This window comes from Solenopsis invicta, chromosome 6 (genome assembly GCF_016802725.1).
Source record: "Solenopsis invicta isolate M01_SB chromosome 6, UNIL_Sinv_3.0, whole genome shotgun sequence".
Classification (NCBI taxonomy): Eukaryota; Metazoa; Arthropoda; class Insecta; order Hymenoptera; family Formicidae; genus Solenopsis; species Solenopsis invicta.
In genome coordinates, this window is record NC_052669.1 from 11,085,834 (window position 1) to 11,111,899 (window position 26,066).

The 26,066-nt window shown below is 31.9% G+C and overlaps 1 protein-coding gene across 20 annotated transcripts in view; it reads left to right on the forward strand.

The window, feature by feature from the left end:
* Nucleotides 1–2,642: 2,642 nt before the first annotated feature.
* Nucleotides 2,643–26,066, forward strand: part of LOC105199525 (liprin-alpha-1) — a 226,288-nt gene continuing 202,864 nt past the window's right edge. For 14 of the 20 annotated variants that reach the window (XM_026139127.2, XM_026139134.2, XM_026139135.2 and 11 more), the window contains exon 1: nucleotides 3,550–9,009. In XM_026139127.2, the coding sequence (XP_025994912.1) occupies nucleotides 8,761–9,009 (249 nt within the window). In that variant the 5' untranslated portion in view covers nucleotides 3,550–8,760. Of the gene's footprint in view, nucleotides 9,010–26,066 lie in introns of all 20 variants that reach the window. The other 6 variants (XM_039450861.1, XM_026139120.2, XM_026139121.2 and 3 more) reach the window with 6 other exon arrangements.

A 26,066-nucleotide genomic window follows, 5' to 3' on the forward strand; every position in this document is an offset into this window, starting at 1 on the left:
TGCTCTTGAAAATCGAGCGATTTACTTTGGTTTTGAGTCTCAAAGCTTTTTCGCGACGCCAGTCTTCGCACCTTCGCGGCTTGCGCGGTTTGCGCGGCTTCCGCTAGGTGGTCACGCCGCGGGGGATCTTCTCGTGAGTCGAGTGCGGCCACAGACGTTATATCTACGCGCCATCGCGACCGTCTTTGCAAATCGCACTTCAGTGAAACTTTTGGGAACTGATTGTTGTAACCTCAAGACAAATAGTTACTCTCGTTTTTTTTTTTCAAATGTGACGTGTATGTGAAACGCTGTTCCACATAAAATTTTATATTTTTACATGTAAATAACAATTTATATTGTTATTAAATCTTATATATAAATGTTTAATTCAGATTTAATTTTTTTTAAATCCTTTTGAACGAAAAGAAAAAAATATTTTTTATTACGTTTAAATTATTGATTTATGTATCAATATGTATTTTATACGACTATATATAATCGTAGTGACTATTGGGTTCAAATAATTTTTCAATAGTTCTGTGTAAATAGTTCATCCCAATAATCTGTGAAAAAACTATGACAAATAATCCAATAGTTTTATTAATAGCTTTACTAATAGTTACAATAGTCCGTTTTCATACGGGAATGCAGAAAAACCGAAAAGAAAAGCAGTTTTGTACCATTTCTCTGTAATTTCTCTGTTAATTTTTCTGCGATCTTATCACACATTTGTTTGCAATTTCTACGCAAAGCGGCCCAATTTTAAGACTTACAGCACAAAAATATGTAAAAAAATTGCATACAAATTTGCGTAGAAACAACAGAGAAATATTTTTGCCAGGGTGAACACGAAAGTTCTGTATTTCTCGTAACTAATTTAAAAAATCATAGAACAGAATGAATGCGCTTCATTATGTTATTTTATTTTTGTCTTGACAAGAATATTTTTTGAAAGGATCTCCAAAATTGAACTTTAGATTGAAAAAGATGAAACAATTTTAACATCAATTTTAATATAAATTTTAATTGAATTTAAAATTTGAATTTTTATGCCTACTTTTATATTAAAATTATGCTAAAATTTTTAAAAAATTTTTCTGTTAATTGCCTAGCAATTTAATCACATATTTTTGCGTGTAGTTTTAAAGGCTCGGGAAAAAAACCCGTTTTTTTCAATTTTTCCGCGGATTTTTTCGGTTTTTTCCCAAGGGTAGAAAAATTCATCAGAAAAATTCAAAAAGTACCAAAGTTTTCATGATTTCTTAATTTTAGTTTGCCATACTTATTTTCGAATCCGGAGTTTGCCATACTTCGTGAGATAGCTCAATTTTCTGTCTTATTACTTTCATACTAATTAAAGTTTTTAAGTTTGTATTATAAAAATTAAAAGTATGTAGTCTAAATTCAATGTTCATAAGATAATAGCAGGTCGAGAAAATAATTTGAATTTAAAGTAATTACATTTATATAACAAAATATGTAGGAAAAAATAAACTATAAAACGAGACTACACTTCAGTTCATTAAACCGGAATATAGAGAACTAAAGTTAGAAATAACTACAGAATAGTCCATACAAAATTATATTAATTTAGTCTCTGTCTTTAAGTTTTTCTCAGACAGCATAAGAGAAAGAACGTTGGCTCTATGAGCTTGTGCGAGCAGTCGGTAAGCCATTTTTTGTAATCTCTTATGGTAAAATTTCTTATGGCAATTGGGAAAATTATGATTCACATGTCTAGAGCTAATGCTGAGTTCATTTTATATGTATATATCTTCACAATAACCGCTTGTGCAGAGAATATGTACAAAGTGCAGTTATACATTTTAACTCTACTATGTTATTACTGGAAGTTTAGATTATGTTCTACTATAAAAGTAGAAGGAGAAATAAAAATTTTAACAAAAAAATAAGATTACATAACTTCCAGGATCATATTAATGTGATGAAAGACATTAAAAATTAAGTAACATGTCATTTATATAGTAAAAGCAGCAATTTTTTGCAAAAAAGCAATTTTTCCGAAAAAAAACGGAAATTTTTTCGGTTTTTTTGCGCAATTTTTGCGCAAAATAGCCATTTTTTAGATAAATACCAGAGAAATGTGTAGAGAAATGGCAGAAAAATATTTTCGCTTAGGTTGACTGAGGCCGGTATTCATAGTCGATTCTTATTTCAAGATCGTCTTAAGTAACGTCTTAAGATGCTAATACAGCTCTCTGATTGGTTGATGGCATCTTAAGGTAATACTTAAGATGATCTTAAATATAAGAATCGACTATGAATACCGGCCTGAGTATTGTATATGTGTTTTACATTTATTGTGGTTCTTAAGAAAGATCGCAATTACTCACCATGCATAATTTTATGCATTAATAAATTGCATGTCTAGGCTGCATTCTAAAATTCATTGCAAATACTGAAAATTTATAATTTACATTATACTATAGATATTATATTATAGATTTTTAGTACTCTGATGAAAAATGAAACGCACCTCTAGTTGAAATATCAGAACACAGCTTCAAATGGATATTTACGTCCCCGAGTGTATAATCGATCTTGAATGCCGTGCCGTGCTCCGCCGGTCGCAGAACGTGGCCTAGAGTTTACGATTGTGACGATGGCGCTCGGGCGGAGTCGGGCGCGCCTTCGGTGACGGCGATGTCATGGCGCAAGATGGCCGCCGGTATCGGGAATGGTGTATCGTAGACAAGGGCGGTAGGAATTCCGGAAAATAGGTGTGTCGGTGTTTCAACGTTACGTGTAGGAAAACGCGCCGTTAGGATGCTGCCCGACCGCGTCGTTGTTGTCGCTGCTATGGATTGAACCTCGGAGTATCGGCGTCGCGCAGTACAGTGTCTGTCGTGTACGAATCGTATGTATGAATCGGCGCCGCGCGTCTCATCCAGTCACTCTCTCTCTCTCTCTCTCTCTCTCTCTCTCTTTCTCTTTCTCTCTCTTTCAATCTTATTTTCTCTCTTCTTTCTTCGATGTCAATGAAGTAAGCAAACGTCACGAAAGTCTCCTGGTCCATGATCCATCTTCGATCTCCTTTCTGCTAGGATTACTATGTACTCACGCAAGGAGGACAAGCTCCATAAGAGCTCTTAGTGCTAGTTTAAGACTCGAAAAGGAAAATCGTCGGCGAAAATTGAAGAATAAATCAACATGTGACCGAGAAATTCAAGAAAAGTCCAAGAATGAGGTGACACCGGCTTTCTTCTAGGTGTTAACTATGCTGTGTGAAAATCAGGCTTCTAGTGGATAGGCCACCGGATTGTTGAACAGTATGATCGAAAGTCTCGTTACTGAATTGGAGAAGAGGACGGACAGTGATATACCTGGGATAAAATATTATTGCCATCTAATGTTCTCTCTAGTCCCAAATATTTTATAATGGATGCAACGTAGTATTACTACTGTTAGTACTATTATTATTGCTTACGTAGTTGACTTGTTAAAATTGTTTTCAAATCATGAACCAGACTAGAAGAGTTACAAGAATGATAGCTTGGAAGAGCAGTTCTGTATCAAGTTGTTTCTTGCTTTGATAACTAAACATTATTTACAAAATGGCATTAATAATGTATAACAGCATTGAGACAACCAGAAAAACTCGTTAGAATTTTTAAAGGGAATACATATGGAAGTGTATTCTCAAAATTATGAAAGCATGAGTTACGCTATCATTCAACTGTTTCAATTTGAAATTTTCTCGCATTTCATGAAAAATTAAATATCTTTGTGAAAAAAATTGGAAACAAGTTTTTAAAGATGCATTTTAGAAAAGAAAGATAAAGCTTTAAATTTGTCTTGTAGTTTTGTCGTTATGATATTTTGTTTCTAAATTACATAAAATTGATAAAATTTAAGATTATTTTTTCAATATTTTTTTTTTACTTTAAACACTACAGCTTCATGACATTATCGAACAGAAATTAACAAAAAATTCTTTTTAGGTTGACTTTCAAAGCTTTAAAATGCTTTTATGAAACAAATTAATGCGACAATTTCATTCAATGATATTAACTTTCTTGCATAAAATTTATTTTTTACAAAAATTAAAATGTTTTTTAATATTAAACCATTTATAAAACTAAAGTATTTGTGGAAGAAAGAGAAAAGAGAAAAATGTTATAATGTGCTTGTTTGTATAAATTAAAAAAAAATTTTTTAAAAACTTTATATTTAATCTTTCGTGTTTCATGCATGTTGAAAATTTTAAACAGTAGTGTTTTGTTTTCCTGAAACCTGTTTTGAAGGAAGAAAATATTTAACGAGAAGGAATTAAAATAGTATGAAGTTTGAAAATGTGTGTTTCTAAAGGAAAAATTTTAAGATCGGTGAAAATGTAGAGATTCATAACAAAGTGTTTTCAAAACAACAACAAATTTCTATAAAGTAATACTGAGATTTTGTTTATGGAAATAAGAACAAGGGTACGAAAAAATGTTCAGTGATCTTGATGATGTATTTTTTTTGAGATAGAAGAAAAAACAAATTGCTATATTTTCTGTGTTACTGATTTATCATGGTGCTAAATAAAGCTTAAAATCAAAAGTTGATCGAGTGGTTTTACCAAATGGAGCACAAGATTATTTCAACACTTAAGTCTGATTCAAAGATGTTTCTATGCCATTGAAATCAGAGAAATGAAAGAAGGTTATATTGAAAATTAAACTGCGAATACAGGTGATTGAGATTCAGTAAGAAAAAAGAATTAGCAAACGGCTTTCGAATTTGATATCATGACAGCGCGCGCAAGCCTCTCTCTCTCTCTCTCTCTCTCTCTCTCTCTCTCTCTCTAACTGAAAATTGCAAGATTGAGTGTGTATACACCAAGTTGAGATGCGTATACGATACGTGGTGAGAAGGCTTTTACTACGGCAAGATGCACGAGTTCTCTTCACTTGCGCGATCGGCGAGGTGAATGCGTCCAGTGATCGGGAAACGTCGGCTTCACAATCGCGACGGTGGACGAGCGCTCTCGATCGAAGCGAGCGCGATCGTGTAGAAGTTCTCATCGACGAAGAGGCAGAGAAGCGCGTTTTTACTACGGCTTCATGTTCGCAGGCACAAACACCTTTGCATGATAGTCGATTTGATTTAGAGAAACAATAATATTCTGTTGACATGTGAGAAGACTAAATAGTAATAAGTCGATCGACGAAAATGTCTAACATTATCAGAAGAAAGTGATATTTGTTTAGTAAAACCTTGGTGATTAATAATTTTATATAAATTTTTAGTTCACGCGAATATTTGTTGATTTTGACACACATTTCCAATTAAAGCTGAAATACATAATATCACAAATTAAATTGATAATATGAACAATATCTTAATATGACCAAGACAATATCCTAAGTGTATGAACACATTTAAATAGCAAGAATGACTATACCGATCGAAAGCAGTTCTTAGTGTTCAATAATTTTCTAGGTGAATTTATAAACATTTACAAGTTTCCCCAAACTGCGCGCCGCATATTTGCCGGACTTAAAACAGTTTTTCAGGAAGAACTTGGAAATGTAATATCACAAAAATTAAATTGCAACTCAATAATTTAATAAGTTTGATACTTATAAGCATCTCTACTATCCTCTCCTCTCCTCTCCCTCCCTTATTCCAAAAAGTGTAAAGAAATTTATTGCAAAAAGTATTACCTCGGCCAAGGTTTGAAACTGGATCCCTCAGCATTCCATACAGATCTATTAAATTGATAAGTAATTTAATAATAGAGAAAGATCAATGTCAAATTATTTTCAGACTATATTTCTTAAACAAAAACTGAACATTGCAAATAGAAATTTAAATTAAAAAGTGTTCTCGGTCAGATGGTATGGCAATTTTTATGGTATTATTTTGTATTTTGCAATAATTAATGTTTTCATATAATCAAAAATGAGTGTTTAAGAAATTGGGCGCTAAAACTGTCATAGTAGGCAATAATTGTAGAAGGCAATAATTTAGATATAATCTGATATTATGCAGAAGTTAGTTATGAAATAAACTAATAAAATATATTTCTGTGTATTAAATAACATTATATAAAATTAAAACATTAAAATTGAACTGTTTTAACTGTTTTAATAAAAGCAGTTTAAATACCGAAAAATAAAAATAAACAATTTATTTAAAAGATAGATAATTTATCAAAAAGAAAATTTATATGCCATTTGTCCAATGTGCACTGACACATTTAAATTATGATTAGTCTCGTTAATAGAGAAGTGTATTTACATTTTACATTGATTTTGTATAAATCTGCAAAACAAGTTTAGGAAGTTACACTTTTTTTCAAAAATTTAAACAGAAAAACGTGGAAATGGTAGTTACTTTATTATTAAAGAACATTTATCCGCTAGATATAATTTTTAACAAAATAAATAGTAGGTTAAAAAATTTTAACATTAAGTATTAAACTTGACTAACAATACAAAAAATTCATGGTGACAACGAATCAGTTTATGCGGAAAAACAAATAACAATTCCAATACATGAAAAGTGTTTCAGAATTAGTCAGCTATGAATAAATAAGAATTTATTGTTACTATAGATGTTTAAATAAACTCGGTAGACAAAATATAAAAGAATAGAAAAACTTCCACATCTAACAATAATGTAATATATAAAATATGTTACAAGAACTAAAACATTATGTGTAGACCAAACAAGAAGAAAATTAAAAATAAGATTAAAAGAAATAAATAATATCAGATATAAACAATATCAAACAAAATTTCTCAAAACACTCATCTCACAAGGGATCCACTTTGTATATATCCATTATATATCAATAGTAAGTTTCTATTTGTTAAAGTACCTCTTAAATGTATTCTTGTTGCTCTATAAGTAAATAAAATAACCGAATCCGGAGATATTAGAATATTTAAAAATTCTTAAGTCTAACAATAAGACAAAAATGTTTCATATAAATTATTAGGGCGAAAAAAATGCTGACCTTGACTAATTTAAGATGTCTTTAAGGTTAGGTCAAGACCTCACTTCTTGACCTGTCGATCATTAGCGATGCCGTGTTCCCCCCCCCTTTTTTTTTTAAGAAACGTTCTCAGACTTGTTTGATTTGCTGAATATTTTTGTAACGATCTGTTTAACTTAATCTCGGCGTCTCTGAAGTTTTGCTAACAAACCGGTGTAGGAATTTATCATTATCTTTCAATCTCTTTTTTTTGCTTTTCAATTGATAAAGCAATTTTTAAAAAATAATCGAAATAATGTAAAGTAGATTGAGGTGAATTGGATTAATTTTTTTTCATAAGTAAAAAAATAAAAAAATAATTTTGTTATTAAGTTTTATTATAAATTTTTAATTTTTACACCTTTGGCTTGAGTTTTATGTAATAAAATCGTACATAAATATGGAAATTTCTTATTGCGAAACAAAAAAATTTAGAAAATGAAATTGTCGATTCGCTCCAACATCGGGCGTAAAGCGGATCACCAGTTTAAAAGAAATAAAAATAAATGAATAACTTTGAAATAAGCTATTAAGCCTCTTTGTTACAAACTTGCAAAATTGGGATTGTGATTTTATATGATAAACATTTCTTCGCGCACTCACGATCTCTGTGTTTTTTGACTGACGCAATACAGAATTGTTGTTTATTGTTTTCGCTGCAAAGGGAGCATGCGAAAGAAACTGACATGATAAATAGATCGTATGAAACAAAAAACGATAACTGTCTTAAAATTTATAATGATGCGATTCGTCTCGGTCTACCCTAATTTTAGCAAGTTTAATATTGATAAGATTTTTCATTCACTTATTATTTCTTATACATTTTAGATTTCTTAGGAGAAGGTACATAGTCAAGATCTTTTTGATCATTAAGAGTAACATCGGAAAGTCCATAATCTACATCTTCGTTTTAAGAGGTACTTTATCAAATAAAAACAAAAGACTTACACGTATTATTCTACAAGTAGGTTTTTTGCCAAAAAATATCTTAAATTACGGTCATTTATTAGATTAGGACGATACACAAATTTCAGATTCTGTACCTAAATATTGCAAAAGAATGATTTCTGTAATGGTACCTATGAAAAAACAAATCAATAGACAATCTGAATAAAGATACTGAATTGGATGATAATTTTCTCTTATTTAGTCATGCTTGAAAGACTTACCAAGAATTTCTAAACAAAAAAAAAAAAATGACAGGATTGATTATTTCTTATTAGCTACATGTGTATCACGTTCACCTTACATATATACACATATACATATATTTTTTTTACCTGTTACACTTTCACTTATATATATGACTCCGAACGAAATAGATGTGAACAAACGATCATACACTTATCCTGAATTTTATTATAAGTTATGAATTTACACAAATATTCTATTTACATGGCACACAATTGCGATGAAAAAATGATTTAGCAATTGCGATTGCGGAAATTTAGAACGCGAAGCATGAGCGAGAAGGGGGAGAAAGAGAAAGGAGAGAAAAGAAAGAATTGAAATGCAAGAGAATGAGGTACTTGAGCTTGAAAGAGAAGAGAGATGTCAAAGAAGCGCGCTCAGGAAAGAGTATGTTTGACGTGGAATACGTACACGGGCGCGCGTACATACATGTATATATCTCATTTTGTGTGAGCCTATCACACGCTACAAATAGTGCGTGCATTAGCGGCGTGTGCGGTAATTCACCAATAATTCTCTCGCAGATCCATTATTTTCGGGGTGTGTGAATAATAACGAAGTAGTATAATAATCGACGATAGCGGTAACCTACAACGTGCAAAATGTGGAATATGATGTGCGATGTGATGCCGACGATCGCGGAGGACAGTATGAGCCAGCGGAGCTCGCAATTCTCCGGCGAAGATGGGAACATTGAGCAACTGATGGTGCAAATGTTGGATGAGCGTGACAAGATGATGGAGTCGATGCGCGAGCACCAGGAGCGGCTCCAGGAGATGGAAGCGCGATTGGCAGAAGTCGAGAAGGAGCGGGATGCCTTGAATCGTCAACTTAACGCAAATATTCCACAGGTAAATCAATTTTATGTTTATCAGCAATTGGCTCGATAATTTTGTTTCGAATGATAATAGCGATATTATCACGAATCTATCTTGAAGTGTTTACTTACAAGAAACAGAAAGAGTTATTTTAAAACAGATAAAGAAAAATGTCAGATGCTTGTAGAAAAATGAAAGTTTTAGTTAATATACAAGGTAACTATTAAGTATTCTAAAATATTTTAAATGATGATAAAATAATGATAATAACATTTGAAGCTTAAAAAACTCAAGCTCGTAATAATATGACATTTAATTTGCAAAATTCTTGTTTTGAGACTCTTTAACTGCATTGCGTGTCAATCGTGTTAATCGTGGATCTTCGTAATTGTTGAAATATTTATGTATCAAATGTAAAACGCAAGTTTGATTTAATTGCACTTGCACTTGCACATATATTGTCTTTGTAATTGTCTCATTTTCCGAAAGATGCTCGTTATTATTATCATAATTAACTCCTTGTTTAGTATATTTTATTTTACCATTTAACTCGTTGATTTTTCTCTTGCAAAAAATGTTAACGAATACACTTACCAATATTTCAATTTCTCAAATGATTTATTGTTGAGGCTCCTGAATAGTCGGCCGTATATATAAATATATATGGACTAAACGTTCTGTATACGAACTGAATCTAAAAATTAGTGGTTTTTAAACAGCTAATTGTTTTACTTTCTATTTTATTTTCTTCTTCACGGGAAGATATTGGCTATGACAAATATCAGCTTTACTTCGAAAACAGAAAGTTTGGTCTAGACATGTTGATATGTCGTCTGGCCTACTTGCCGAACATGTTTTTATCTTCGGAGTCAGTCAATTATATTTAAATTACCTGATGATCATGATTGCTGTTTTATCTGATTATCTTTGTATAATCTAAGTACACATAAACAACTTTTTCATTTTAATGCGATTTTAATTTTTAAAGTTAACTTATTAGAGATTTATATTTTAAGGCTCTTGTCTAATCGCCGCGGCCAGTCGTGACGTTATAAGCGAGAAATCACATATAAAGTTTTCCGACGTGGTATTTTTAAATAAAGAGTATTTGGATAAAACAGAATAACGAAATCGCTTTAAAACATTTGTAAAAATCGGTCTCGACTATCCTTTTTCCGCCTAACAGTCAGTAAATAGTTGTAAAAACGTAAAGTGAAGATGTCTGTTAAGTTAGCACCCCCACCACAAAAAACCGAAACGCCACCTATGCCAAAATTAAGTGCTTTTTATGTGCTAATTATGTACCCAATTTGAAATTTTTGTGCTCGAGCGGTTTAGCAGGAAATTGAGATTGAAGGTGGGGGGTGCCAGCTTAACGTTAAGTCAGCACCCACTCATATAAATAATTAATAAAATAAAAAAATAAATACACTAGAATTAAGTGTTTTTTATGTGCTTTCTAACAATATATAAATAAATATTTGTACTCAATCTCTTTGACTAGAAAATTGTCTTCAAAGTACGAATCCACCTTTGCAGTACAAGAGTAAAGTACCAGTAAAAATGCAGACATTAAATTGATTATAATTCCAAAATATTTTTATATTTATGTGCTTTCGAAATACGCACGAGATTTTTGTGCACTTTATTCTTATATCGCGAACGTGGGTGCTCACTTCAGGGGCAATTTTTCAGTCGGACGGAATGAGCACAAAAATTTCGTTTTGCATATTCCGAAAGCACATACATAAGAGAATATTTTAAGCTTATAATTAATTTTGTAGTTGCTTTTTTATTGACACTTTACTTTTGTACCGCGAACGTGGGTGCTTACTTCAAGGGCGGTTTTTTGGTCGAAGAAAATGAGCACAAAAATCTCATTTTACATATTTCGAAAGCACATAAATATAAGAATATCTTGGGCTTATGATCAATTTAATATCTGCTTTTTTTTGGTACTTCACTCTTGTACCGGTACAGTGGGGTGCTCTCTTCAGGATCGGTTTTTTGATTATGGGATTGAGCACAAAAATCTTGTCGTGAGTATTTCAAATACTCACATAAATAAGAAAATACTTATTTATGTGCGAACATGGTTACTTACTTCAGGGGTGGTTTTTTGGTCGAATGGGATGAGCACAAAAATCTCGTCTTGCATATTTCGAAAGCACATAAATATAAGAATATCTTGGGTCTATGACCGATTTAATATCTGCATTTTTACTGGCACTTTACTTTTGTACCGCGAATGTGAATTTGTACTTTGGGGACGATTTTCTGGTCGAAAAGGTTGAGTACGAACATTTATTTATATATTGTTGAAAAGCACATAAAAAGAACTTAATTTTAGTATATTTAGTTTTTTATTTTATTAATTATTTATATGGGTACTGGCTTAACGTTAAGCTAGCACCCCCATCTTCAATCTCAATTTCCTGCTAAAACGCTCGAGCACAAAAATTTCAAATAGGGTACATAATTGGCACATAAAAAGCATTTAATTTTGGCATAGGTGCTGTTTCGATTTTTTGTGGTGGGAATGCTAACTTAACAGACATCTTTTTTATACTTTAAGAAAATAAATTAATAAAAATATGAAAAAATTTATGAAATCAACATTATGATTGAAGATTTGGGAGTTCTTGTTTATTTTTATGGAGAGAATGAGAGGAAGAGAGAGAGGGGGGAGAGGGTGGAGAGATTGTGATGGGGGGGGAGAAAGGGAGGGAGGGTTTGTTTTACGCTGCACAATGACTTTTATATTCTTTAAACTGCATTACGAGGAAAAAATGCATGAGAAAAATATAAACAAAACATTTTTAGGAAGCAACAAATATGTAAAATATTAATATATGATTTTAAAAATATATTTATTGAAAATTATAGAAATAATTACCCAAAACTGATAAAAATAGAAAATTGTTATTATTTACTAATGATTCACACTATGTAAAACTATTTTTAACTAAGTATTGTTTGAATTGACATAAAAATGTGTGTGTGTGAAGCTGGCGTATCATTTCGTGGAAACTCACAAAATGTTGAGAGTTCTGGCTTTATTTACAATAGTTCTATAGTTCCTGATAGATAAAACAAATAGTTCCGGCCTTTAAAGCGAAAAAAACGTATAGGACAAAGTGAGACGCCAGGTTCATGCAACGTCTCAGTTTGTCCTGCGTCATTTTCCAGACCGAATTCTTGTAGGATTTTAAAAGATCTATAGTTCTAGATAAGTTCTAGAAAGAGTTCTAGCGTTTAACATAGTTTATTTAATAAAAAAAGAAAAATTATTATAAAATATTTATTTTATAATATTACATAATAGAGTTCCGTGTACAAAAAAATATTTTTCCTCCAGTTCTGAATGTATATAAACGCCTTCCGAAGAGTTCCGGTCGATTGCATAATTTATTAGTTAATAATAAATTGTTAACTCCCGCCAAACACGTATTTTGTCATATATGGTTGAGACGCTGGTCTTTATTCGAGAGTTCTGTGTACCAAAAAATATTTTTCCAATAGTTCTTAACGTATCAAAGCGTCTTCCGAAGAGTTCCGGTCGATTGCATAATTTATTAGTTAATAATAAATTGTTAACTCCCGCCAAACACGTATTTTGTCATATATGGGTGAGACCCTGGTCTTTATTCGAGAGTTCTGTGTACCAAAAAATATTTTTCCAATAGTTCTTAACGTATCAAAGCGCCTTCCGAAGAGTTCCGGTCGATTGCATAATTTATTAGTTAATAATAAATTGTTAACTCCCGCCAAACACGTATTCTGTCATATATGGGTGAGACGCTGGTCTTTATTCGAGAGTTCTGTGTATCAAAAAATATTTTTCCAATAGTTCTTAACGTAACAAAGCGCCTTCCGAAGAGTTCCGGTCGATTGCATAATTAATTAATTAATAATAAATTGTTAACTCCCGCCAAACACGTATTTTATCATATATATGTGAGACGCTGGTTTTTATTCGAGAGTTCTGTCTATCAAAAAATATTTTTCCAATAGTTCTTAACGTAACAAAGCGCCTTCCGAAGAATTCCGGTTGATTGCATAATCTATTAGTTAATAATAAATTGTTAACTCCCGCCAAACACGTATTTTGTCATATATGGGTGAGACGCTGGTCTTTATTCGAGAGTTCTGTGTACCAAAAAATATTTTTCCAATAGTTCTTAACGTAACAAAGCGCCTTCCGAAGAGTTCCGGTCGATTCCGTTATTTAATATTTAATAAAAAATTATTAACTCCCGCCAAACACGTATTTTTCCATACATAATTTACCATACATAATTTATTAGTTGACGCTGCAGCGTCTCACCCATATATGACAAAATACGTGTTTGGCGGGAGTTAATAATTTTTTATTAAATATTAAATAACGGAATCGACCGGATCTCTTCGGAAGGCGCTTTGTTACGTTAAGAACTATTGGAAAAATATTTTTTGGTACACAGAACTCTCGAATAAAGACCAGCGTCTCACCCATATATGACAAAATACGTGTTTTGAGGGAGTTAACAATTTATTATTAACTAATAAATTATGCAATCGACTAGAACTCTTTGGAAGGCGCTTTAATATGTTGAGAACTGTAGGAAAAATATTTTTTCGTACACAGAACTTTTCGAAAAAGACCAGCACCTCACCTATATGTGCGGAAAATCGACTTTTTCGGGAGTTATTAATTTTTTGTTAATGAACTAATATCGGAATCGCCCGGAACTCTTCGGAACGCGCTTTAATATGTTGAGAACTGTAGGAAAAATATTTTTTCGTACACAGAACTCTTCGAAAAAGTCCAGCACCTCACCTATATGTGCGGAAAATCGACTTTTTCGGGAGTTATTAATTTTTTGTTAATGAACTAATATCGGAATCGCCCGGAACTCTTCGGAACGCGCTTTAATATGTTGAGAACTGTAGGAAAAATATTTTTTCGTACACAGAACTCTTCGAAAAAGTCCAGCACCTCACCTATATGTGCGGAAAATCGACTTTTTCGGGAGTTATTAATTTTTTGTTAATTAACTAATATGGGAATCGCCCGGAACTCTTCGGAACACTCTTTAATATGTTGAGAACTGTAGGAAAAATATTTTTTTGTACACAGAACTCTTCGAAAAAGTCCAGCACCTTACCTATATGTGCGGAAAATCGGCTTTTTCGGGAGTTATTAATTTTTTGTTAATTAACTAATATCGGAATCGCCCGGAACTCTTCGGAACGTGCTTTAATATGTTGAGAACTGTAGGAAAAATATTTTTTCGTACACAGAACTCTTCGAAAAAGACCAGCACCTCACCTATATGTGCGGAAAATCGACTTTTTCGGGAGTTATTAATTTTTTGTTAATGAACTAATATCGGAATCGCCCGGAACTCTTTGGAACGCGCTTTGGTATGTTGAGAATTGTAGGAAAAATATTTTTTCGTACACAGAACTCTTCGAAAAAGTCCAGCACCTTACCTATATGTGCGGAAAATCGACTTTTTCGGGAGTTATTAATTTTTTGTTAATTAACTAATATCGGAATCGCCCGGAACTCTTCGGAACGCTCTTTAATATGTTGAGAACTGTAGGAAAAATATTTTTTTGTACACGGAACTCTATTATATAATATTATAACATAAATGTTTTATAATAATTTAAAAAAAAAAATAAATAAACTATGTTAAACGCTGGAACTCTTTCTAGAACTCATATAGAACTATAGATCTTTTAAAATCCTACAAGAATTCGGTCTGGAAAATGTCGTAGGACAAACTGAGGTGCTGCGTGAACCTGGCACCTCACTTTGTCCTATGCGTTTTTTTCGCTTTAAAGGCCAGAACTATTTGTTTTATCTATCAGGAACTGTAGAACTATTGAAAATAAACTCAGAACTGTCAATGTTTAGTGATTTTCCACCAAATAATGTGCCAGCTTCACACACACATTGGGTCTGGAAAATGACGCAGGACAAACTGAGACGCTGCGTGAACCTGGCGTCTCACTTTGTCCTATACGTTTTTTTCGCTTTAAAGGCCAGAACTATTTGTTTTATCTATCAGGAACTATAGAACTATTGTAAATAAAGCCAGAACTCTCAACATTTCGTGAGTTTCCACAAAATGATACGCCAGCTTCACACACACCATAAAAATTACGTTATTTTAGCACGACTTGCTGATCCAACGGGATGTACCACGCGAGCATACTGTAAATATTGCAAGTGTACCTTAATTGCTCATAAAAAAGATTTACTTAATCATTCTAAATCTTTAAAGCATACATGAAACATTAAACTCGATTAAGAAGCGAAATTAGATATATATATTAATGTCAGACAAGATGTTACAAATACGCAAAGAAAAACAGAATTAAAATTAAGTATTTTTATTGCACAGCTTTCATCAATAAATACAGTTAATCATTTATGTGAATTACTTTCGAGAATAGATTCAAATTCCGCAATATTATCTATTTAATTTGAAATTACATAGAACCAAGTGTACAATGCTATTGAAAAATGTTATTGCACTTTGTATGTTTCTTTAGTTAGTAGATGATGTAGGTGATTCCTTATTTTCTAATATTGTGGACGAAAGTACAGATCTTGTTTCTGATAAAGTTCTGTGTATTATGATAAGATACTATTCTGTAAAAAGAAAAGAAATTATTACTACATTTTAAAGATTACTATTATTAGAGAAATGTGATGCAGAAAGTCTTTTACATTATAAAACAGCAATTGATAAATGATAATCTAAAATTAAAAAATTTAATTGGTATTGGTGTAGATGGTGCTAATGTAATGGTAGGTCGGTTATCACATTCTTTTGCAACTCTTTTTATAAATGAAGTCCCAGATGTTGTAATAATAAAATGTATTTGTCATTCTCTCCATTTGTGTACTGAAAAAGCTTGCCAAATTCTTCCTAAACGTCTGGAATTTTTTATAAGAGAAGTTTATAATTATTTTTCTTATAATGCGAAATGTATAACGGAATATAGAAATCTATACTTACAGTTGAAAGGTAATATTCCAAATAAAGTAGCAAAATTGTCAGGAACAAGATGGTTAGCTCGAGATGCAGCTATACGTACTATATTATTACAATGGGATGCTTTGTATCTTTTTTTTTAAAAAGTCAAGATAGAGGACAGATGTTATATGGCAGAACAATTATATTTAATAATGGATTGTTCAGCTTATAAAGCGTATTTAGTATTTTTAAGAGACAACTTGGCAATTATATGTAAAACAAATATGCTTTTTCAAAGTGAAAATGTTAATCCATTTTTATTATTTGGAGACGTGTTTATGTTATACAAAAGCATGTTGCAGAAGATTGTTGTGCTTGGATAATTAGAATTAATTACTAATGCACAATTAGCAAATTTTAATTTTGAACAGCACAGAATGCATGAAGACTATAGCTGGATATGAGTTTGATATCATAGTTAAAACAATGAAAAAAGACGATATATTAAATGTAAAAATAAAATATAAACAATTTTTAATAGCTATTTGCAAAGAAATCTAGTATAGACTTACACTAAATATTGATATTCTTCAAAAAATTAAAATTTTATGCCTGAATCTGCTACCTCTCAAAAGAAAATCCAAATAAGAGATATAATGTTGCAATTTCCAAGATTTTTTGTAGAACATTGTCAATTAGAATGGAATTTAATTGCTAATAAAGTATGGAATAATACAGAGGATTATTTACAATTTTAATCAAAAGTATTTAATGATAAAAACAGTGCTGGAGAACGTTTTAAAAATATTAACCGATTAGCATTAGGCTTATTTTTATTACCAATTTCCATTGCAACCGTAGAAATAACATTTTCCATTTACAATATAATAAAATGTAAATTGAGAAATCAACTTTCTATTGACGTGACAGAAGCTATAATGAGAATAAGATATTATTTGAAATTCAAAAATCTACATTACTTGTGTAGATTTTGAACTAACTACATCTATAATCGAAAAATTTAACATATTAATGTATGATGACTTAAATCTTGGTGATTCTATGGAAATCCTAGAATTATTTGAATCAATATAATAATTAAGTATTTTATCCAGGTAGCATACTATATTTTATAATGTAATGTTTTACACCGTTATACATATTTTAGTATAGTTAAGTTACAATGAAATACAATTATATATATATATATATATATATATATATATATATATATATATATATATGTCAGTCTATAGTATATAATAGTATATTTACATGAAGTATAATATGTAAAGAATGTTTATCTTAGTTGTTCAGAGTTTTTTAATATATACGTTAATATATACTTACTTTTTAAGCAAATTCCGTCTTATTTATTAAATCTTACTACTATTTGATCTACGAAGGCTATAGCACACACTTTGCGTAAAGTGTTATAAGACGCAGTTGTAAATTGTTACCAGTTGTAAAGTACATTGTAGAAGGTAGTAGAACTTTATGCTTATAGCCTTTCTACAATAAGCTATTAACCAGTATGATAAGTTGTAAGCTATAAGAATTGACCAATCACAGTCGAATATTTTTTTTCATATTTGACTGTGATTGATTAATTCTTACAGCTTATGACTGATACCGATTAATAGTTTATTGTAAAAAAAGTCTTTACAACAGCGTTTGTTATAAGAGCGAACCAATCACAGTACTCGGAGGATTGTCACGTGTTCTTGCCGTCATCGTTCATAAGACGTATCTTTATTGTAAATAGATCAAACTTGTTATATAACATTACTATTACTATTATTCTACTTCTATAATCTTACAATTTCTTTTATGCAATTGTAGACTTAATCAACTCCCGGGATTATAAATATTCATCAAAATTAATTTTGCTAATAAAAATTTAGGGGATTTGTTCTAGTTGTTAGGGGTTTTTAGGGGATTTTAAAGTACTTTTTAGGGGCTAACTTTTAAAATGACTTGGCAACACTGCGGTAGTATCAAAGTGGCTGCGGTCATAATTTTACGATGAATAAAAATAACGAACAACGTGTTGCGATTACATTTTGCGTTAAAGCCGGTAAAAGTGCTACGGAAACGTTTAAAATGTTAAAATTGGCTTATGGATCTGTTATGTCTCGTGCTACTGTTTTTTGGTGATATAACATTTTTGCGGAAGGTAGAGAATCGGTTGAAGACGACGAAAGGAGCGGACGGCCATGCATCACGAAGAATAACGAAAACATCTAAAATCGCAGTTGTGTTAAAGGACCATCGTAATGCGAGTTGTAGGTTGATAGAAGAATTAATTGGAATACCAAAAACCATTGTACAACGCGTTATTAGGAGCGATTTGAAGAAAAGAAAGCTGTGCGTGCGTTTTATTCCACATGCGTTAACCTCTGAACAGAGACAGCAACGAGTTTCTCACGCACATGACTTGTTGGAAATGATTGAAACAGCCGAATTTTTTTGAATCCATTATTACGGGTGACGAAAGTTGGTGTTTCGCGTACGATTCTAAAACGAAATGCCAAAGTGCTGAGTGAGTCGGCAAAAATTTGCCGCGACTAAAAAAAATTGCGATTTTAAAAATCAAAAATTAAGACAATGTTGGTCATTTTTTTTTTACTCCAAAGGCATTGTCCACAAAGAATTTGTTTCTCAAGGTACTACTGTGAATGCTTTATTCTATCAACAAGTGCTAGATTGCCTTTTCAAAAGAATTGCGCGTGTTAGAATCGAGTTGTGGAGAGATCGTTCTTTTTTTCTCTTGCACGATAACATACCGTGGCGATTAACACTCAATTTTTGACCAAAAAAATGGTTCCTGTGCTCAGCCACTCATCGTACTCGCCTGATTTGAGTCCCCTTTACTACTTTCTGTTCCCCAAATTAAAGATGGACTTGAAAGGGGACCATTTTGCATCGATAGACGAGATACAAGAAGCCGTGACAACGAAGTTAAGCAGTATTTTAAAAGAGAAGTTTTTGAAATGCATGAAAAGGTTGAAAGATTGTGCCAACAGGTGTATTACTAATGGAGACTATTTCGAATAAAAAATTTGTTGAAAACATTTTTGTAATTTTTTTGCGTTTTTTATAGCCACAGTCTTAAAACTTATGGGACACACTGTATACGTTTGCTCCATAGAGATGGCTGGAAAATTGTGCAGCAGCTTAAAGGGCAATTAATATTACATTAAAAAATTTGTGCGTATACAACGAGATGAAATTGAACTGATGTGTGAGGATTATAAGATAATTCTAAAATGTATTAAAGATTGTTTATTATGTGCATTATTTTTTTTAATAAGTTTTTATTTTATTTTTTATATACATTTCTGTTATGCTCAATGTTTAAATAATGTTTTATTGTAATTCTTTGATAAATATATTGTCTAGACTACCTTTATAATTAATAACTTAATATTAATTTTTTTGTTTTTAGTTTCTTAATATATTATTCAATTAATATAATAATATCCTGCATTGTTCTAAATTAGCGTTATATGTTTAATTATCGCTCAAATTTTGAATACACACACGCGTTTGCAGGCGCGCGCGCGCGGCGCGCGCACACACACACACACACACACACACACACACACACACACACACACACACACAGAGGGTGTGAAAATTTGCATTCCTTAAAAACAGATTTTTTGGAACATTCTAAGAAAAATTTTAATATAAAAATGTCGAAGGTATAATGGTTCTTAAATTATTCGCGATTAAAGTTTACGAATCACAGAGCTGACATTTGCGCGCTCAGGCATGGTGACATAACACGGTACCACAAGGGTACCTCTTGAAATTGAGATTGTCATATAAATACATTTATATTAAGAAATTACAACTGTAGCAAACATATTTGTACATTACATATGCATAATTAACGTTTTCAATAAAATATTAATTCAATAACAAGATATTACGATAATTGTTGGATCAGTTGTCAAAATCACTTTCTTACCATGTTCATATGATAAGAATTGTTATGATAATATATTATAAAGTAAAAGTTCCTATAAAAAGGAAAGTTTTTATTATATGAACATGGTAATGAATTGATTTTGACAGCTGACCCAACGGTTATCGTTACATCTTGTTATTGAATTGATATTTTATTGAAAACACTAATTATGCATATGTAATTTACAAATATGTTTACTATAGTCATAATTTTTTAATATGGATGTCACTACGTTTTTATATGACAACCTCAATGCCAAGAGGTATCCTTGTAGTACCTTGTCATGTCACCATGCTTGAGCGCGCAAAATGTCAGCTCTGTAATTCGTAAATTATTTTAATTGCGAATAATCTAAAAACCATTATACCCTCAACATTTTTGTATTAGGATTTTTTTCTTAGAAATTTCCAAAGAATCTGATCTTAAGGGGGAAAACCACAGTAGAGCACGAAAAAGTAAGGCTATTTTCGGGAATTTTTTTTGGGTCAATGAAATGATGAATCAAAAATCTGTAAAATAAGCAGTATAACATCATAAACGAACTACAATTTAAAATTTTTTGACGCATTTTTATTACAAAATGGCGGCTGTGCAACACTTGTCCTGTGGCGCCTATTTTTACAGGAGGGCCCATGGGCGGACATCTACAGTCCGTAATTTTTGACCTGGAACAAAAAATGAAAGTTTTTTAGGTTCTATATATAAATGGGTATGGAACTGCGTAGGATTTTTTCGATATGTTAATTTTTCGCAAAATGGCGCACGTTTTAAGAAAAACTTGCAAATGTAACAAAAAAAACGCCATAAAATTGTTGATAAAAAAAACTATATAATATAAAAAAAACCCCTACGCAGTTCCATAGAGAAAGGTATTCTGAATATACTGTGAAAATTTCAAACCGATCGGTAAAGATTTATTCAAGTTATGTGTCCGCCCAGTTAAAAAAAAGTGGTTTTGAGAAAAACGCGTTTAAAGTTTTAAGTACTGTAAAATCATATAATATTTTTATATACCTCTAATCGGCGATGCCTGCACCATACAACTGGCCTTCTTCGTCAATTTCCTGTTGATGTTTGGCCTTTTGAATTGACATCTGGTCGATTCTGGCCTGTTTTGCGCCCTCTGTCATGGATCGCTCCGCCTTCTGTATTCGCCTTTCATTTAATTCCATACACAGCTCATAATTTTTCGGGCCATTTTTCATCTCCATGACTTCGATTATGCGTAAAACGGACAGTAACCCGTCATTAAAAATGCACGAAGCGATGTTGACAGCAATATCGATAACTTTTTTGCCTGAATTTAAAGTTTTTGGAGCAATCGCCCACACTGTCGATTTCAAACTTTCATTATTATTTTGTGTGAACCGCCGATGCAGCGAGTGAGAAGATCATCCGCAGTGAGTTGTTCGTAAACTGGCTTAATTGCTTCATAAACTACATCAGACATTGGTGGTTTGTGCGTATAGGTAGCCAAAGTGTTAGAAGATTTCGCCCTTTGCCACGAGCACCATGAATTTTTTCCAGTCGGGCAATTGTCGTGTTGGGGATGGTTATCCGTAGATATTTTGTGAAGTAATGTGGCCCATATAGCTGTCTTCATTTTTTCGACTGATTCGCAATTTCTACGAATAGCTAACCCGAAATATATTGACAGTTCGTCGATCAGTTTACCTGTCAATTTCCCTTTTCCTCCCAAGCCTTTTGTGCGTTTCTTCAAATTACGGAGGTGGGTGCCCATGCGTTTTTGTACGTGATCTACGCATTTCTTTTTAGTTATCGTCACGTTTTCGTACGGTTCAGCATCTGTGACACCTTTAAAGGTTTTCGAGTCTCCATCGCCTACATAACTTACATACTGCACATCATGCAATTCTTCAGAGCGCTGGAACATTTCAATGACAGCATCGACCTCCATTTTTCCAGCTGATCCCTCGTGATTTGTTTCGCAATTGTCAACATGATTTTCTGCCCATTCCTTGTATTCGTCGGTGTGTTCTTTTTTCGCCCAGAATTCGCATGATTTGCAGTATTTTGATTTCACTAAGACATCGATAACTGTACCAGTGTGCCAACCGATAAGTGAAACGAAACCATACAGAGATGAAAAGCCGCGTTTTCGCCATGATCCATCGCCCGACACCGTGATTCCGTTTATTTCTCCATTCTCGACAGAAAGTCTTTTTTCTTCTTTCGCTGCATTTGACAGACTCCTCTCGGAAACGATTTTTGTTGCATTAGAAATATTTTGAACGATTGTGTCATAAACCGATTGATAGACCGGGCGGGGCAGTTCCATAAATGCACAAAATTTTCGTAGGCCTTGCAAACCAACACCAAGCAATCGCATGGCAAGAATAATTCTACGATTAATTTCGTAGGCATTCTTGACATATGGGCAACTCGGTATTTCTGTTTTGTCACAATTCTTACAGGATACAACAATTTTAAATCCTAATCCTCGTTTACTGCTTTCTGTGAAACTCACTTCACAGTGACACACTTTACACACGACGACATTGGAAATGGCGGCAAAAACTGCTACAAAATTTACGATGTTATAGCCAAACGTAGGATCCACTTCAATGTCAGTAACATCACGCCCTTTTAATTTCTTCGCCGATGCGCTGACGTCTAAATCCTCCGGCTTTTCTATTTCATAGCGATTCAACGGTCGCTTGTTTTTCTTTGTCGGTCTTTTTTCATACGAATCAAAACCTTTTGCACCTTTCTTTTCACGACAACTCCTTCTGTCACTCATAGTTCTCAATAATCACTGCTTATTTTCACTATTATTCGAATATTATGGAACGTATATACGAGGCAAAGCGAAGCGAAGCGAAGCGAAGCGAAAAAGCGTCCGTTTCAACGATCGAGATTCGGTTTTCTAACGGTTTACACACGTATTCTTTGAATGCATATTGGACATGGTGACACCTGTAGGCATTCTTAAGTACTATAGAATTTTCGGAGAAAAATTCTTTCTCCATCGACTGCCATTATACCTGCTCCCGTACTCATAAATTACAGCGCGCGCCGGAATCACAAAAGGCGCTCGGAGCATACCTGAGAGGCGTTGCTGCAGAATGGAAAATTTGGGTATTTACACATTTTTGCGGCACTCCATCTTTTGGAATATTATTCTTAAGACCCTAAAGCACCTTATAAGCGAAAAAAAAAATTTCGATTTTTTCAAAATTTTACTGTGGTTTCCCCCCTTAAAAGGAGATGCAAGTTTTCTGGGACATCTTGTGTGTGTGTGCGTGTGTGCGTGCGTGCGTGCGTGCGCGTGCGCGTGCGTGTGTATATATATATATATATACAGGGTGTTGAAAAGAAAGGGTTACATTTTGATAGCATGTAGCATTAATCAAAACAAAAAGAAAAGATCTAAATAACGTGGGTCCTAAGACTAATATCATCAAAGATACAAGCTATTTTGTTATTTGAGCTCTTTGTCATTTTCTCATTAGTCGTGTCATCTTTAGAATGTAATGATTTAAAAATAATTTTAAAAAGTTGGTTTATTTAAAAGAAATACACAATGTCTTGTTACAAAATTATGTATTTTTAATTTTCTATTGTTTAGAATTTTTTTATTTAGAATTTTCCTGCGTTAGAAGCTTTAGAAATATCATTAGAAATTTTATTAAAAATATTATTTTATCATTATTTAACATTAAACAACAAGCATAAAATGTTGTCTTTAATGTTTTTATACACCGCTTTTTAGAGTGACAATCGATTTATCGAAGAAATATTTTGATATAAAAATTTTGCTTAAAAAATTATATTAACAAAATTTCATGTTATTGTTTTAACTTTTTATAACTCGAAATGTATACGGCCGAATAAAAAGTTAAATAACAAAAAGACACTTTAGTGTATGTACCTTTGTGTGATAACACTCAAGATTAAGAATAATGAGGAAGTGTATATAATTAAAGGTTAAAAGTATACCTTGATAAAGTTTAGAAGTGCTCAAAAGTAAAAATGCCTTATAACAATTGTCAGTCATTATATATTGGGATATTAGCATCACTAAAAAACGGCGGGCTACTAAACAAATAACTCTATAAGCTATTATTAGAATACGTCTCTTAATAACGGAAATAATAAGAGTATTCATATAGTCGACAGTAGCCATAATAGCCTTTTCTCTTCTATATGTAGATCTGATAGCTATACACACACACACACACACACACACACACACACACACACACACACACACACACACACACACACACACACACACACACACACACACACGCACACACACACATATAGAAAGTAAAATATTTATTTTAATCACTTGTCAAAATAAAATTATCATCTATATAAAACATTTTTAAACAACCAAAAAAGAAATTTTTGTTATACTTTGACATTGGGCCTTATTAAATTTTTGTTCTTTTATTAAGCCCTGAATTAAAAATGAATAAAAAATAACAAAGGAATTAAACATATTTTTTAACTCACTGTTAAAATGATTAATTACAAATACGAAATACTTTAAGATCTATATTATTGTAAAACATCACAATTATTTTTAATTTTGTCTATAATTAATATTTTAACTTTAAGAAATTTTGCTATTTTAGTGCAATTTTAACTTATGGAAAGTTAGTGTCATTGAAAATCATTTATTCTTTGTTGCAAGCCACATACATAATAAAAAAATGGCAAAGATTATAACAATAAATGTATAAGTGGGCCTTATTTAATAATACATCGTTTATAAAAGAGTATATTTATTTCAATATATATATATATATATATATATATATATATTTAGGGGAGACCGGGGCAAATCGTTAGACGGGGTAATTCGATAATTGGAAATATCTGTTTATGGGTACATATTAAAAATTTACTTTAAACACTGTAAACTCGTCCTAATGTAACGATGTTGCTAACAAAGATTTGTTGGAAATGGCGTCATATTGAAGTCGTAGTAGTGAAAAATGTGTTTTGCGACAGTCGAAGTAATTTCTGATAGTCGGCATTTCTTCGAAATTTAAATAAGATAATAAGGTTTTTTTGAAAACTTTGAATGTATTGTGTCAAGTTGAACGTATTTGAAACATTTCGTGTTTACTTTTTGCTGTGTGATGTCTATTTTTGTCGATCATACGCAATAATGCGCACAGTTGATGTTGGGACTATTCGTAATACCGAGCACCGGGGTGATTCGTTAATACTGATTGCAGCGCCTAACCTAAGTTGAGTAACCCTAACTCTTTGGCTGTGTTACGAATGTCTGCGCTACGCAGAGTTAAACATTGAGGTAAAGTTCTTCATTGATTTAGTTCAAACATGATAATATTGTGTCTTTTAGTACTTAGAACATGAATATGAATATAAAATTGTCGCTCTTAAGCAGGTAAAAAGTTGTAAAGCGTTAAAGATTGACACTTGTGAGGTTAGAAAATCTGTCACACCGATGGCATAAAAGAACATGCGAACGTGTATGTTTGCATTTGTTTTTTGTATACCTACATCCTTTTTTAAATAAAAGAAAGTCTTAACAACAGTTTTTTTTACAGACTTTTAACTTAAAATACAAATTTCGGAATATTTCCGGACTAGTTACGAATTACCCCGGGCTTGGGGCTATTCTTAATTCTTGACATTGGTCGACATTTTTATATCTACTTTAAAGCAAGTACATTTTCATGTTCTATTTATATCGGCATTGTGAAGGGGAAGGTTCATCCTTTCAAACCGGCTCATGTTTTTTTTTTTTAATTAATATAGGACTCAGGAGACACAAAAGAAAAAAAGGTCTAACGATTTGCCCCGGTCTCTATATATATATATATGTATATATATATATATATATATATATATATATATATATATGTATATTATATATATATATGTATTTGTTTTTTTTACAGTTAGAATGTTAAATAATATTATAATATGTTGTAATAAATCATTAAACAATATATATTTGTTAAATTTACTACAAATTTTTATAAAATTAGCTGATTTCTTTACTTTGTTACAAGCTTTTGTTGCACTGAATAAACGTGTTGCTATCGGTATTAATTTCCTTTTTATCTATTTCTTACATTTTTTTAGCATATATTTTAAACATAAATCGCATTTTTAAATGGTAAATTTAAAAGTGT